The sequence below is a fragment of the Anabrus simplex genome, chromosome 4 (genome assembly GCF_040414725.1).
Source record: "Anabrus simplex isolate iqAnaSimp1 chromosome 4, ASM4041472v1, whole genome shotgun sequence".
Taxonomy (NCBI): Eukaryota; Metazoa; Arthropoda; class Insecta; order Orthoptera; family Tettigoniidae; genus Anabrus; species Anabrus simplex.
In genome coordinates this window covers 53,022,064-53,039,415 of record NC_090268.1, presented here as the reverse complement: position 1 = coordinate 53,039,415, position 17,352 = coordinate 53,022,064, and the positions used below count along the sequence as shown (strand labels likewise).

General features: G+C 37.3%; 1 protein-coding gene across 1 annotated transcript in view; it reads left to right on the top strand.

Moving 5' to 3' along the window:
* Positions 1 to 17,352, top strand: part of Nox (NADPH oxidase) — a 388,201-nt gene that overhangs the window by 351,051 nt on the left and 19,798 nt on the right. Inside the window, exon 13 of the mRNA XM_067145995.2 lies at positions 16,610 to 16,757. Within this exon, the coding sequence (XP_067002096.2) occupies positions 16,610 to 16,757 (148 nt within the window). The remainder of the gene's footprint in view (positions 1 to 16,609; positions 16,758 to 17,352) is intronic.

The following is a 17,352-nucleotide window of genomic DNA, read 5'->3' as shown; positions in this document are numbered from 1 at the left end:
AATAGATGGTATTAGTGATCATGAAGCTGTTTTTGTGGTAGTTAAAAATAAATGTGATAGAAAGGAAGGTCTTAAAAGTAGGACTGTTAGGCAGTACCACATGGCTGATAAAGCAGGCATGAGGCAGTTTCTAAAAAGTAGCTATGATCGGTGGAAAACGGTAAATATAAATGTAAACAGACTCTGGGATGGGTTTAAAGAAATTGTTGAGGAATGCGAAAACAGGTTTGTACCATTAAGGGTGGTAAGGAATCGTAAAGACCCACCTTATTATAATAGAGAAGTAAAGAGACTAAGAAGGAGGTGCAGACTGGAAAGAAATAGAGTTAGAAATGGCTGTGGAAGTAAGGAGAAATTGAAGGAACTTACTAGAAAATTGAATCAAGCAAAGAAGGCAGCTAAGGATAATATGATGGCAAGCATAATTGGCAGTCATACGAATTTTAGTGAAAAATGGAAGGGTATGTATAGGTATTTTAAGGCAGAAACAGGTTCCAAGAAGGACATTCCAGGAATAATTAATGAACAAGGGGTGTGTGTATGTGAGGATCTTCAAAAGGCAGAAGTATTCAGTCAGCAGTATGTAAAGATTGTTGGTTACAAGGAAAATGTCAAGATAGAGGAGGAGACTAAGGCCAAAGAAGTAATAAAATTTACATATGATAACAATGACATTTACAATAAGATACAAAAGTTGAAAACTAGAAAAGCGGCTGGAATTGATCAGATTTCTGGGGATATACTAAAGACAATGGGTTGGGATATAGTACCATATCTGAAGTACTTATTTGATTATTGTTTGGTCGGAGGAGCTATACCAGATGAATGGAGAGTTGCTATTGTAGCCCCTGTGTATAAAGGAAAGGGTGATAGGCATAAAGCTGAAAATTACAGGCCAGTAAGTTTGACATGTTTGCAAAATTAATAACTGGTTCGATAGAAGGCAATTCGGTTTTAGGAAAGGTTATTCCACTGAAGCTCAACTTGTAGGATTCCAGCAAGATATAGCAGATATCTTGGATTCTGGAGGTCAAATGGACTGTATCGCGATTGACCTGTCTAAAGCATTTGATAGGGTGGATCATGGGAGACTACTGGCAAAAATGAGTGCAATTGGACTAGACAAAAGAGTGACTGAATGGGTTGCTATATTTCTAGAAAATAGATCTCAGAGAATTAAGGTAGGTGAAGCTTTATCTGACCCTATAATAATTAAGAGGGGAATTCCTCAAGGCAGTATTATCGGACTTTTATGTTTTCTTATATATATAAACTAGCAAGATACCCGTGCTTCGCAACGGTAATATACTGAAATTTATAATTGAATGCTTATCGTTTTATATACAACCCGCCGATATTCGTGATCTGACTCGTTTACTGAGAGATTACGGCAACGTTCCTCCCATTTTTCAATCTTTCCTTCCAGCAATCGATTTCGTATTTCCCGGGCTAGGTCCAGGTATTCCACCCGGTCAGTTGGGTTCCTAAATCTTAGCCATGCTTTCCTATAAGCATTTTTAATGTGGATCAAATCCTTGAGGAGATCCGGCGTGGTGTCCTCTTAGGTGCCTTGGCGGTACTAAACCGGCGGCCGGACAGCAATCGTAGTCATTACCCGTCCAGGACCCGTTTCCAGCACGGTCCGCACATGTTGACGACGGTCCAGGATATTATTATTATTATTATTATTATTATTATTATTATTATTATTATTATTATTATTATTATTATTAGGGTGGTTGAAATTAATTGAATTTAGGCATTATTATTATTATTATTATCATTATTATTATTATTATTATTATTATTATTATTATTATTATTATTATTCTGGACCCCACAGCAATATGCAAGACCGCTACTTGGCGGTAAAATACATCTGCTGCCATTGTCATTGCTAACAATGTGACCAGCACCATTGTTGCGCGTAGGCAAGTGTGCGGAATTTCTGGCGATACGAATGACATACCTCCGTGTATTATTGACCTTATTATAGAGGTTGTGATAGTACATATATCACACCCCTGAATTATATGTAGAAGTTAGAGATATTATTGTCAGTATTCGATTTATTATTATTATTATTATTAGTATTTCATTTGTATATTTTGACATTTATATTGGTAAGCTGGAAGATATCCACATATGCAGGTATGAGTAATTTGTTTTGCACGAGTGGGAAAACATTGCTTTAGTAACTCTGGTAATTTGAATGAGTCATCTGGTTACCCCAGTGTGTGTTGTGATGTACTTGTGTCAGGGAATTCCATTTGTCATGTATATATCCCAGCCTGATGAGATGAGCTTGTTGTTGTACCAGGGAAAGTTTGGTGATTCATGAAAACTCCCCAGAGTTTGTTATTGTCTTGGGAGGAAGAAGTAGTTCAGGGCTTGGTCTTGATTTGAGATCACTCATGATTGGCTGGCAAGCACCAATCCAGACGTCTCATCTGAGAGGAGGGGGATGTTGATGTCTATAAAGGTTGGTCATACGGCGGCAACCAGAGGATTGTATGAGAAACATTGTAAGGGTGATTGTAAAGGTGAAGGTAAAGGAACGAGAAGGAAGATAACTACAACTACAACTGACGGACTGTACGGGAAGGAAGTGGTGCTGAGACACGGTACTGGATTGACATGGCTGCAATGGACTGGACTTCAAACGTTCGTGGAGCGTAGTCGTGTTATGTTTGTGGAAAGTGGCTGATTGTGGAGAGTGCTTGCGCATTAAGTATTGTAGCACTTGTGGCGGCCTAGCATTATATGTTGGTGAAAGCTATCTCAGACTTTCCATAAATTTATGTTGAGGATCGACAGACGTGTGTATATATCTTTACAACAAGTGTTAAAATATGTGAACACAGTAGTACAAGGTACAGTATCTGTGTGATGTGATAACTGCCGATTATGAGAATCGGTAAGTCGAATTGATATAGACTGTGAAGGGTATTTATCATCATACATGTACATTGTTCATCGGACCATCTACAAATGGTAGTTTAGTTCTCGCTTTTGTTTTCCCACGGTTTTCATTATTATTGTTGTTGTTGTTGTAAATATGGAGTCTTCCAGCAATATTTTATGTGTGTATTATATGTATAATGTTGTATGTTGATGAGGTGTTCATGCACGGAATTTGTTAAGAATATAGTTAGCTATTTTAGAATCAGTGTTATTGATGAACCTAGGTGCAGTTCCTACCTAATTAGTCGTTTTCAGGAGGTTAGGTAAGGCCTGCAGCAGATGTACCAGTACGCAGCATTATGTACACGCCCTGGGATATAAAGTTTATCATGCTCTTATCTAAATTCGAGGGATCCATTCTGGTGAACTCTGGCGCCCATACTACGGACATTTCGGTTAATTATGCTTATTAATTTTATTAAGTTTTTGAGTAATTTATATTTATATTTTATTTATTTATTCATGATTTATTTAATAGTATTCATCAACTTATTACAATTGGCGCCCAACGTGGGGCTGAATGATTGGTACATCTGTTAGGCTTATAAGCGTAGGTGCACTTGTCAGGTGTGGTTGGAATTCTGCGAACTATGTCAGTGAAGTGTTTTATATGTACGTGATATGTATGTTGGAGTATGAAGAAATGTTGTAGCGAGTCGAGTATTATAAGACTGAGAAACAGAGAGGTTGTTAAAGTTGCTAGTACTATGAATCAGGATAAGAGAAGTCAAAAGAATTCCACCACATTGAGTTTATCTAATTTAAGTGAGAAAAGCGAAATGGCTGATAGTAGGAAAGATCAATCGGTAACGATAGGTGAGGAACCGAGTAACCCGTCTCAAACTCAGAATGTAGGGGATCAAGGGGCGACCTTAACTCTTAGTATGCTTCAATCACTATTTAATCAGTTCAGTAAAGAGTTGAAGGGTGAATTTAACAGTAAGAGTGACGTATTGTCCAGTAAAATCGATAATAATAATGTTGAATTGTCCAGTAAAATCGATAATAATAATGTTGAATTGTCCAGTAAAATCGATAATAATAATGTTGAATTGTCCAGTAAAATCGATAATAATAATGTTGAACTGTCCAGTAAAATCGATAATAATAATATTGAATTGTCCAGTAAGATTGATAGTCAGAGTAAAGAGTTGAAGAGTGAACTGAGTTTTTTAAGTAATGAAATATACAGTATTAATAGTGAATTAAATTCAGTTAGTACGGAATTGTCCAGTAAGATTGAGAATCAAAGTAAGGAGTTAAATTTAGTGAGTGTTGAATTGTCTAGTAAAATTGATAGTTTAAGTAGTGCTGTGAATGGTAGAATAGATGAATTGAACCAGAAGTTTGACCATCAAAGCAGAGAAATTCAGGAAGTCAATAATAAGGTTGAATCTCAATGCTTGGAATTGACTGAGAAAATTGAATGCCGATTTAATGTAGTTAGGAAAGAATTTGTTGAAAACAGCAAGGAATGTGATAAGAGAATAAAAATAGTGGAAGATAAAGTCGAGGAAATAGATAGAATTAAATCCAATCAGAACGTTTTAGCGAAGCGTATAGATGAGAAGGATGAGAAATTGGAGAAAGACCTGAAGTCGGTAAAAGATGACCTCAAGTCAGTAGAAGGAAATGCCAGAATGGTAGTTGAAGAAGGAATTAAAGCATGTCATGTAAAGTTAAGGCAGGAGATCAGTCAAATCCAAGTAGGTAGCAGCATATGTAATAGGTACGTATCTTGTACGAAGGACTCTGAATTACCCAAGTTTAATGGTCGGCAGTTTAATCCGATGGAATTCTTGAAAACGGTGGAGAAACGGTTTTCCAAGAATCTTGACGATGGTTTGATCGAGTGGAGTATGGTTGATGAGATGTTGGATATTGCATTTGTTGGAGAAGCGAGATCCTGGTTTCAAGTTTATAGACAGGGTATTTCGAGTTTGGAGGAATTTAGGGAGAAATTTATTTCTAAATTTTGGAGTGATGCTATTCAGGGAAGGGAAAGAGATCGCGTGCTATTTGGCAAATATAGACCTCAGGAAGGTGTATCTATGACGGAGTATTTCTTAGCGCATGTTCTGATCAGCCAGAATATTGAAGGTCTAGCATCGGAGAGAGATACAGTCCGCCAGATGTTGAGGCATTTTCCTGAGAAGGTCGGATTAGCTGCATGTATGCAGAATATTGTTACGATCAAGGAATTAGAGCAGCTGTTAGAGAGGATTGATGCTTTGGAAGGGCAGGGGAGGACCAGGCAAAGTGAAGGTAGGAATTACGGGGATAATGGGAGACAAGGTAATCAGGTAGCGGGAGATAGGAATAATCAGAATTTCAGTCATTCTAGGCACGGGAATCAGGGTGGTAATTCCGGAAGGGGAAACAGACAGTCTAATCAGGGAGTTAATCACCAGGAATATTATGGCAGAAGACCTAATCAAGGGGAATCAGAAAGTAGGGGGCGTACGGATCAAAGACCTCCAGATCAAGTGCAGAGACATGATAATAGTGAACAGTCCATGTCAAGTAATTTAAACCGGAATCGGACTTCTTAGTTGGGTCAGATAGGCAGTCCGATACCGAAATTCCTATTCACGTGATGAAACAGGTAAGTTATGATTTAGACGTGAAAGAGGAATTATTGTATGACCATGTGTTTTGTGTTCAGGGAGATTTTGAGAATAGGGGGCGTGATGAAGGTAAGAAAGCTGTGTCGGATGACTTACTTTGTGCTAGTGGTGATGGTAATAGCGGTGTTGCGATCGATAATCTTGTGGAAGTTTCTGAAATTGAAAGTGAAGTTTTTTGTGAAGTTGATGAAGGTTGTTTTGTGAGTGAAGAGTGTTTACAGAGTATACATCATGAGGATGTTTTTGTTGATTTAAGTGTAAGTGAGGAGAGTAAAGTTAGGTCCATTATGTGTGAAAATAATGACTTTGAGATTAATGAAACTTCTGATAAGAGAGTCGAAAGTAGCAGTGTTGTTGATATGGAAGGTGGTGAAGATGGATTAATTGTTGGGTCATTAAGTAGTAATGACAGCAATTTCGAAGTGTATTATGGTAAGAATTTCTGTAATCGAGTGAGCGTGAGTAAGAATGAAGTGAGTATGTTTGACAAGCGAGTGCGTAATGTTTTATTTAATTCTGAGACTTGTGTGAATGATTTGAATGACGTGCTGTGTGATATCGATGTGGAATGTGTGAAAAAGTATGTGATTTGTGTGCTTGCATTAATTATGAGTTTGTGGAAGAGTAAACGTAGTGAGATTCCCGCGCATTTCAGAAAGAGGGATTTCTTGGATATGAATGTTCCGAATGAAAGTTTGTATGATTCTTGTGTGACTGGATGGTATGAATGTTTGTGTGTGAGATAGAGTGGATTCTAGACGTAATTAGATTTTATTGTGGTACGCATTCCTCGTCTATCGATGCCAATGTTAAGTTTATGTATAGTTTTTTCATTTATATCAGGGTCCGTATACTGTGGACAGTAGAATAGGCAAGTGTGCTTATAGGCTCCTAACCGCTGAAAATAAGGTCCTTGGGACATTTAATATCTATAGCCTTCGCAGATATAAGAGATAGGATCTGCACCTTGGATGTATATATTATCATTTATGGGTTATGTGTACAGTAGTAAGAAGGGATTGTATTCAATGGTATATGAAACAATCGGAGTTGTGTGTATATAGCCATATTATTATTATTATTATTGTTTGGACAAATTGTATTTCGTGTGTGCGAATACAATGCAGTAGACGCAATGTATATATCATTATTACAGTAAATTAAGAGTTCAGTTATATAATTTATGAAGTTCTGTTTTATGGTGAATCATAATATGTGATATCATCGATTCACCAAGGGGGCGTTATGTGATAGTACATATATCACACCCCTGAATTATATGTAGAAGTTAGAGATATTATTGTCAGTATTCGATTTATTATTATTATTATTATTAGTATTTCATTTGTATATTTTGACATTTATATTGGTAAGCTGGAAGATATCCACATATGCAGGTATGAGTAATTTGTTTTGCACGAGTGGGAAAACATTGCTTTAGTAACTCTGGTAATTTGAATGAGTCATCTGGTTACCCCAGTGTGTGTTGTGATGTACTTGTGTCAGGGAATTCCATTTGTCATGTATATATCCCAGCCTGATGAGATGAGCTTGTTGTTGTACCAGGGAAAGTTTGGTGATTCATGAAAACTCCCCAGAGTTTGTTATTGTCTTGGGAGGAAGAAGTAGTTCAGGGCTTGGTCTTGATTTGAGATCACTCATGATTGGCTGGCAAGCACCAATCCAGACGTCTCATCTGAGAGGAGGGGGATGTTGATGTCTATAAAGGTTGGTCATACGGCGGCAACCAGAGGATTGTATGAGAAACATTGTAAGGGTGATTGTAAAGGTGAAGGTAAAGGAACGAGAAGGAAGATAACTACAACTACAACTGACGGACTGTACGGGAAGGAAGTGGTGCTGAGACACGGTACTGGATTGACATGGCTGCAATGGACTGGACTTCAAACGTTCGTGGAGCGTAGTCGTGTTATGTTTGTGGAAAGTGGCTGATTGTGGAGAGTGCTTGCGCATTAAGTATTGTAGCACTTGTGGCGGCCTAGCATTATATGTTGGTGAAAGCTATCTCAGACTTTCCATAAATTTATGTTGAGGATCGACAGACGTGTGTATATATCTTTACAACAAGTGTTAAAATATGTGAACACAGTAGTACAAGGTACAGTATCTGTGTGATGTGATAACTGCCGATTATGAGAATCGGTAAGTCGAATTGATATAGACTGTGAAGGGTATTTATCATCATACATGTACATTGTTCATCGGACCATCTACAAATGGTAGTTTAGTTCTCGCTTTTGTTTTCCCACGGTTTTCATTATTATTGTTGTTGTTGTTGTAAATATGGAGTCTTCCAGCAATATTTTATGTGTGTATTATATGTATAATGTTGTATGTTGATGAGGTGTTCATGCACGGAATTTGTTAAGAATATAGTTAGCTATTTTAGAATCAGTGTTATTGATGAACCTAGGTGCAGTTCCTACCTAATTAGTCGTTTTCAGGAGGTTAGGTAAGGCCTGCAGCAGATGTACCAGTACGCAGCATTATGTACACGCCCTGGGATATAAAGTTTATCATGCTCTTATCTAAATTCGAGGGATCCATTCTGGTGAACTCTGGCGCCCATACTACGGACATTTCGGTTAATTATGCTTATTAATTTTATTAAGTTTTTGAGTAATTTATATTTATATTTTATTTATTTATTCATGATTTATTTAATAGTATTCATCAACTTATTACAAGGTGAACAATTTGACGGCCAATCTCATTCCTATCATTTATTTCAAATGTGTTTAAATTTTTATTTATATGCCAGGAGAATCTACTCTAATCTAAGAACGTTCTCCAAAGGAAAATATGGCTGTTGAAAAAGAACCCAGGAAAGATTAAAAATGATCGATTTATGATCAGAATAAGTACATCGCAAGTCTACAGCCTGTTTCCTATCATTCGACAGAATCAGTGATGGAATGAATAAAGCCCCATCTAGCGGCGACAATAGGAATTGTGCCGGCTGCCGAAGCTCCCCTCTGGGGCAATGATCGATGAGTGACAAATGAAATGAAATATTGGACAGTGTTGCTGGAATGAATGATGACAGGGAAAGCCGGAGTATCCGGAGAAAAACCTGTCCCGCCTCCATTTTGTCCAGCACGAATGTCACATGGAGTGACCGGGATTTGAAACACGGAACCCAGCTGTGAGAGGCCGGCGCGCTGCCGACTGAGCAACGGAGGCTCCTTATAAGTACATTACGAACAGTAAAATCAATTGGTCTCACCTCCTTTTACACCCCACCGCCGTTAAGTTTATTTACCCCCACCCTCCAAAAAATTAAAAGAAGGCGTGTTTCTTTATGTTTAAAGGAGATTCCAAATACCAATGTTCACGTTTATTACCTTCAGTTTTGAGATATAAGTATCCCCTTAAAAATAATTCACGTTTTTAACTTCCTTCCACACTCCCCCCCCCCCCCCCCCCCACCCTCCCTCACAAAGTGATATTAAAGCAAAAAGTACTTGTTCCCTTAATAGTAAAGGATCTTCTAAATACCAATTATCACCACTCTAACCTCTTCAGTTTTTGATTTATGTGTCCCCATGAAAGGAATTCAACTCCTTTTCACTCCCGCCCTCCCCCCCCCCCAAGATTGTTTCCCCCCAAAACGCGCTTTTCTTTGTTTTTAAAGGAAATCAAAATACCAATTTTCACGTCTGTAACAACTTTAGTTTTTATTAGATGTATGTATTCTCATACAATTAAGTCAATTAATTTTTTCTATCCTTTAACACTCCAAATCCCCTTCATTGGATTTTCCGAGAATACGTGTTTGTTTACTTTTAAAGCAGATTCCAAAAATAAAATTTCACGTGTGTAATATCTTCATTTTTGAGATATCAGTAGCCTAATTAAAAGAATTCATCACCATTTTCAGTCACTTTTACCCCCCCCTCCCCACCAGCCACTACCCAAGTTGTATTTCCGAAAACTAAAAATACACTTTTCTTTATTTTTAATAGGATAAAAAAATGACCATTTTTCACTTCTGTACATGTTAAGGTTTTTGAGATATACTGTAGAAATTCTCATTTTAAAATTTCACCCCATTTTAGTTCCCCTTAAGTGGAGTTTCCAAAGACAAATCACCTATGTTTCTTTACACTTACAGGAGATTCCAAATACCCACTATTTACGTCTGTAACATTTTACGCTTCTCAGATATTCTGTAGATATAGTCTTTCAAAAAATTCACCCCAATTTGCCACTCCTGATTAACCGCCATTAATTGAATTTTCCAAAAGCAAAAATATACTTGTTTCTATATTTTTAAAGGAGATCCCATTTACAAATTTTCAGTTCTGTAATATCTTCAGTTTCTGGGATGTATGTATCCTCATTAAAGGCATTCAACCCATTATTCACCCTTTTACACCCCTCCTATTGGGATTTAGAGAAAACAAAGAAATACGTGTTCCTTTATTTTTAAGGGAGATTCTAAACGCCAATTTTTACATCTGTAAACGTTTAAAGTTTTAAGATGTAGACACACTCATTTTAAAAATTCGCCCCCCTTTTCACCCCCCATTATTTGGATTTTCCAAAAACGAAAAAATACATGTTTCTTTATTTTTAAAGTAGATCCCAAATACCAATTTTCAGGTCTCTAATATCTTCAGGTTCTGAAATATAAGTAGCCTCATTAAAGGCATTCAACCTATTTTTCACCCTTTTTCACCCTTCCTATTAGGATTTTCCGAAAACAAAAAAGTACGTGTTTCTTTATTTTTAAAGGAGATTTCTAAATACCAAATTTTACATCCATAAACTTTAAAAGTTTTGAGATATAGATAGAGTCATTTTAAAAATTTCATCCCCCTTTTCACCCCCCATTGTTTGGATTTTCCCAAAACGAAAAAATACCTGTTTCTTTATTTTTAAAGTAGATCCCAAATACCAATTTTCAGGTCTGTAATATATTCAGTTTCTAAGATATAAGTATTCTCTTTAAAGGCATTCAATGCATTTTTCACCCCTTTTCACCCCTCCTATTGGGATTTTCCGAAAACAAAAAAATACGTGTTCCTTTATTTTTAATGAAGATTCTAAATACCAATTTTTACATCTCTAAACTTTAAAACTTTTGAGATATAGATGCACTCATTTTAAAAATTCACCCCCCTTTTAACCCTCGCATTAATTGGATTTTCCAAAAACAAAAAAATATGTGTTTCTTTATTTTTGAAAGCGATCAAAAGTACCAATTTTGAGGTCTGTAATATCTTCAGTTTCTGAGATATATGTATTATCTTTAAAGGCATTCAACACATTTTTCACCCCTTTTCACCCCTCCTATTGGGATTTTCCGAAAACAAAAAAATACGTGTTCCTTTATTTTTAATGAAGATTCTAAATACTAATTTTTACATCTCTAAACTTTAAAACTTTTGAGATATAGATGCACTCATTTTAAAAATTCACCCCCCTTTTCACCCTCCCATTTACTGGATTTACCAAAAACAAAAAATATGTGTTTCTTTATTTTTAAAAGAGATCAAAAGTACCAATTTTCAGGTCTGGGAAGAATTGAGAGAAAGAAGAAGAGCTGCTCGACTAAGTGGTATGTTCCGAGCTGTCAGCGGAGAGTTGGCGTGGAATGACATTAGTAGACGAATAAGTTTGAATGGCGTTTATAAAAGTAGGAAAGATCACAATATGAAGATAAAGTTGGAATTCAAGAGGACAAACTGGGGCAAATATTCATTTATAGGAAGGGGAGTTAGGGATTGGAATAACTTACCAAGGGAGACGTTCAATAAATTTCCAATTTCTTTGAAATCATTTAGGAAAAGGCTAGGAAAGCAACAGATAGGGAATCTGCCACCTGGGCGACTGCCCTAAATGCAGATCAGTATTGATTGATTGATTGATTCTTTAAATGCCCATGATGTTGCTTAAGCTCAATGTCTTCTAGAACCCATCTCCACCGTTCCAACTTGTTCTCTTGATTTAGCACACAGCATGATGCCATCCATGTACATGGTTCAGTGCTTTCTCTCTCACCTCTTCAGTCAACTTCTCCATGAGGATATTGAACTGGAAGGGACTTAGGGTTGACCTTTGATGCAGTCCAATGTTTACCTCAAAGCTATCTGACTCTCCCAGACAGACTCTGACTCTGGTTTTAATATTTCTATACATTTCTTGAGTCAAGTACTTTTCTGGCCCCATCTTTTCCTTCAGACTCCTCCAAACTTTTTGCCTGCACTAAAACTTAAAATATTTCTTTATTGATAGCTGTCAGACTCTGTGAATATTAAGTGAAAATTTTACCACCTTTACAGCACAAAACTGAATTCCATGCTCTCTGAGCAGGTCAGTTGACCAATTCTGCTAGAGCAACTCATTACCAAGGAAGCACACTTTCAAACTCCTTGATTTTGAATAACTGTCTCTGGATTGCTCTGCTGAACAGTGACTAAAATGATAATTCCATGTGCTTTGTCAGGGTGTCCTGTTTGTGAGACCTATGGCTTAACAATGATGATCTTAAGGCTTCAATGCAGGCATTTCAATTTCATAGTGCCTTCATGTTACTTTCAATGATCTGTTTTATTCTACCAGATGGCAGAAAAAGCAAACTTCCATTGGTCAACCTATTGCAAAGTTTTAAATATATTTTTGGATAAACACCAAGTGTGTCACCAGGAGGGGTGTAGTCAGAGGTGGGGGGTTACTGGGGGTTATTAACCACCCCCTATGGAATTTTTACAAAACAAAAATAAATAGAAGCTGACAATAATTAAACAAACATTCAGGGACATAATCACAAAATGAACAGGTCTGTTGAATCTATTTCCTAAGAAGCCTCAAAAATTAGATTTTAGATAGTAAACTGAATATACAATTTGCTGTAAAACTGTTGACCTTGATCGTATTCGATAAGATTTTATAGTCCTACTGCAATCTGAATCTTCTTTTCCTACCGCTTTCACCACACCTGTGGGGTCGCTGGGGCAAACTTCGTTGCACATGTGGATTTGGCCCTGTTTTACGGCTGGATGCCCTTCCTAACTCCAACCCTATATGGAGGGATGTAATCACTATTGTGTATTTCTGTGGTGGTTGGTAGTGTGGTATGTTGTCTGAATATGAAGAGGAGAGTGTTGGGACAGACACAAACACCCAGTCCCTGAGCCAGAAGAATTAATCAGAAGTGATCAAAATTCCCGACCCGGCTGGGAATCGAACCCGGGACCCTCTGAACGGAAGGCCAGTACACTGACCATTCGGCCAACAAGTCGGACTGCAGTCTGAATATCAACATAATTCACTTGTATCAGAGTCCTTATACAGGGTGGCCCACTTAAACCTTTCACCGCAAATATATCCGGAACAACAAGATATATTGAAAAATAACTTTCACAGGCATGAAGGCAGGGAAAGAGCTAATTAAAGTAAATACTACGAGCCAGTCAAAAACGTAGGAAAATAGTATTTTCAACATCAACTAACGTTTTTTAAAATGGACATCCTGTATTATTTTGTAAGCAATCGTTAATATGAAAAATCACATAACTAATGGCATTTGTTTCATTGCAAAAGGTCAATTACATCCCAAGATATTGCAACATGAAGTTGACGTTTGAGATAAACGAAACGCGCAGCAGTTGCACATCCTGAGATTCCCACGTGAACCTCATGGTCCTCCTACTCGCGATATGATTGCTGTACTACGATGCGACAGGCACTGTACTTAAATGTTATTTGCACTGTTATTAAGAGGGATGAAAATAAGAGAAGGATTTCCTGCCACAGCAAAAGGATATGTAAATAACGGTTTCTGTTTTGCGTATTTTATTTACCTACACAGTACATTGCAGTACTCTGTAATGTACTACTTCAGAATGTACATAATTCATACAACAAAGTTACTGAAACGAAATTCTCTTCTTTTCATCCCTCTTGACAGCAGTGCAAATAGGATTAAGTATAGCGCCTATCGCATTGTGGTACGGCAATCATATCGCGAGTAAGAGGACCGTGAGATTCGTGCTTGACTCTCGGGATGTGCAACTGCTGCACGTTTTGTTTATCTCAAACGTCAACTTCACGTTGCAATATCTTGGGATGTAATTGACCTATTGCGATGAAACAAATGCCATTACGCATGTGATTTTTCATATTAACGATTGCTTACGAAATAATACAGAGTGTCCATTTAAAAAACCGTAAGTTGATGTTGAAAATACTATTTTCGTATGTTTTAGACTGGCTCATAGTATTTACTTTAATTAGCCCCTTCCCTGCCTTCATGCCCGTGAAATTCATTTTTCAGTATCCCTTGTTGTTCCAGATATATCTGCGGTGAAATGTTTAAAGTGGGCCACCCTGTATAGACAAGTCGTGCGTGCGCGCACCACACACGCACTATGCACACACCTTCATTATGTTCTATCAGCATTTTGTAACTATGACACCCCGCTCCCCTCGGCCAATCCTGGCTATGCTACTGGTCACCAGAGATGTTAGAGAAAAAAGTGCTGAATGAACTTTCTTCTGCCCATTAAGAATCCAGCTTATCTCTGCCACTTATGAACCTGTGATCTGGTGATTTAGAGGCTGATAATCTACCACTGATCCACTGACGGACCTTAGTATTTATCCGACTTCATAGCTGAGTGGTTAGCATCATGGACTTCGGGTCAAAGGATTTTAATATTAAATGGTTAATTCCCTTGTCTTGGGAACTAGGGGTTCATGCTGCCCCACATTCCTGCAGCTCACATACCACATAGAATATTATCCCCCATTACACTAACATGTGGTTTCCTATACCTGGCATATGCCACCCACCTTCAATGGAGGGTCTGCCTCTTAAGTATTGCACCAGGCTAGCAATAGTCACATTCAATTCTTAAAAACATTAGTATTTTGGTAGAATTATAATAATACAAAAAATTAATTTCATCTTGGTCCATGGTAGAGTTGTTATATATAACAAATTCCAACTTGTATGTTTGAGAAGTTCCACCTTTCTACCACTTAAAAATCTTATGATTTTTCTTAGATTAAAATAACATTGATTTATTTTAAAATGAACTTGTACAGGTTTCACTTTCCATAGAAAACATCTTCTACTGTGATATTTAGTGACAGTTAAAATATGCACAACAACACAGGTTACATAAGCAAAACACAATTAACCACTCATATTAAAAAAGAAAAACTTGTCCTTGACAAGATGAAAGGTCTAAATGTCTAAAGAGTCTTTGGGTTTTTCTTCATTGTCACTATTTGTCATCTCTTGATGTAAAAGCTGTGTTATTCATGAAATACCACTTTGAAAATTATACCATTATAAAGGGATCTTAACATTTCTTAATGAATAAATTAAACAGTAGTGTGCAACTATGCATTTTTTGTAACATTCAACACTTGATGTGAATGGAAAGCTTTCCATCTTGAACACGATTAGTCCATTTTATCTCCCAAGAAAGTTCCCCCATTCCATTCACATCAAGTGTTGAATCTTTAAATCTTGGGCTAGTTTCCAAAGTGGTAGGTATTTCATTAATAACACATATTTTACATCAAGAGATGTCGAATAGAGACAATGAAGAAAAAACCAAAGACTCTTTAGACATTTAGACCTTTTTTGTGCTACTTGCTTTATGTTGCACCAACACAGACAGGTCTTATGGCGACGATGGGACAGGAAAGGGCTAGGAGTGGTAAGGAAGCGGCTGTGGCCTTAATTAAGGTACAGCCTCAGCATTTGACTGGTGTGAAAATGGGAAACCACGGAAAACCATTTTCAGGGCTGCTGACAGTGGGGTTCGAACCTACTATCTCCCGAATACTGGATACTGGCCGCACTTAAGCGACTGCAGCTATCGAGCTCGGTCATTTAGACTTTTCATCTTGTCAAGGACAAGTTTTTCTTTTTTTTAAATATGAGTGGTTAATTGTGTTTTATTTATGTAACCTGTGTTTTTTGTGCATATTTTAACTGTCATTCAAGATTACAGCTGAAGATGTTTCCTATGAAAAACGAAACATGTACTGACTAATTTTAAAATGACTCAATGTTATTTTAATTTTAGGAAAATTGTAAGATTTTAAAGTGGTGGAATGGTGGAACTTTCCAAACGTAAAAGTTGGAATTTGTTATATAGAATAAATTATAATATCCAGTTATTGTCCATCAGAATGCTCCACAGACAGCTATCCTAGATCAATGAAATGAAAAGAATGATTCCCTTGCTATGAGAAACAAAGAAGTAATCTTTGATCTATGTAATAAACAGATGGAAACAATGTCAACAAACTATATCCCTTCTATAAATTGATCCATTCATATATGACAGTCATTCATTTCAGAGTACTATTCTATTTAAATACGGTACTATCCACATAGTATTACACAAGCCCCATCCGTGGATCAGTCATAGAGAGTCGGCCTCCAGACTCCAAGATGGCAGGTTCAAACCCAGCAAAGGTAAGTAGTCGGATTTTTGAAGGGCGGAAAAAAGTCAGTTCGGCACTCCATATCGTATGATGTTTGCACGTAAAACATCTCTGGTGACACATTTGGTGTTTACTCGACAAAATTCATTAATACTCGGCCATAGATGCCCAAGAGAGATTTGGTTTACTCTGCCATCTAGTAGGCCTAAAGTTAAACCGAACATCAAAAATGACTAGGAAACAGTCAGATGGCATTAAATTGAAATGCCTGCACATGATTATAAATTTTTACCATTACACTTCTGCACACATTCACATTATTTCTTAAATCAAGAAGGAGGAAAATAATTTTGGTTAAAATGTAATTGCTCAGAATTATTTTTAGACCTTAACCAATCAGTGCTCATGCTAGTTTAAGCTGGTAAGTTACAATGATTCATGTTTGAAATTTAAAATTTATTCATCAACAGTCCTATCTTAGTGAATTTATAGCCTGTAATTTATGTGTTTTCTTTTTATTACATGCTGCTGGAAGTTTTTTCTCTTAAATATTGAGCTAACTTACTTTCATGTTTTGTGTTTAGATTGCATAAGTCTCACCGGGCCACCCCGAAAGCTAACACCAGAACGTAAACTACACATGCTGCTCCTTACAAAGAAGAGACCACTTTCAAAGTCCTTGTCAATGCCTGACATGCAGACCCGTTTGAAGAAACGAGAAAGACTTCTGGCGTAAGTAGAATGCACACTTACTTGGTGTGGCCAGGGACGTTACCATTGTTAATGACAGTAAGAGTAAAATATAAGAAAAAAGAGTTACTTTATATAATTTATGGTGAATTTGTAATTTTATACTTATTTGCACAGCTCTTGGTTGAAAAGCATCATGAGAAGAATAAGCCAATCCATCTAGCTTTCCTGGACCTTGAGAAGGCCTTTGATCACATACAACATGACCTCATATGAGGAGCATGGCGTACCAGAATACCTTGTCACCTGGGTTCAGCTGCTTTATGTAGACCCACAGAGCTATGTTCAGGCTGCCGCAGGAGCATCCACTGACTTTCCCATCACCAAGGTTCAGTACTGTCACCACTCTTGTTCATTCTAGTGATGGACACTGTAACAGCAGACCTGCACCGTTCTCTGCCATGGATGCTTCTGTATGCAGACGATGTCATGTTGGCCTCTGAGACCCAAGTTGATCTGCAATGCCAAACCCAAGAATGGAGCGACCACCTGGTGTAATATGGCCTGCACTGAAATAAAAAGAAGACTGAATATATGATGTCAGATCCACAAGTTATCAGAACCATTCAGGTAGGTG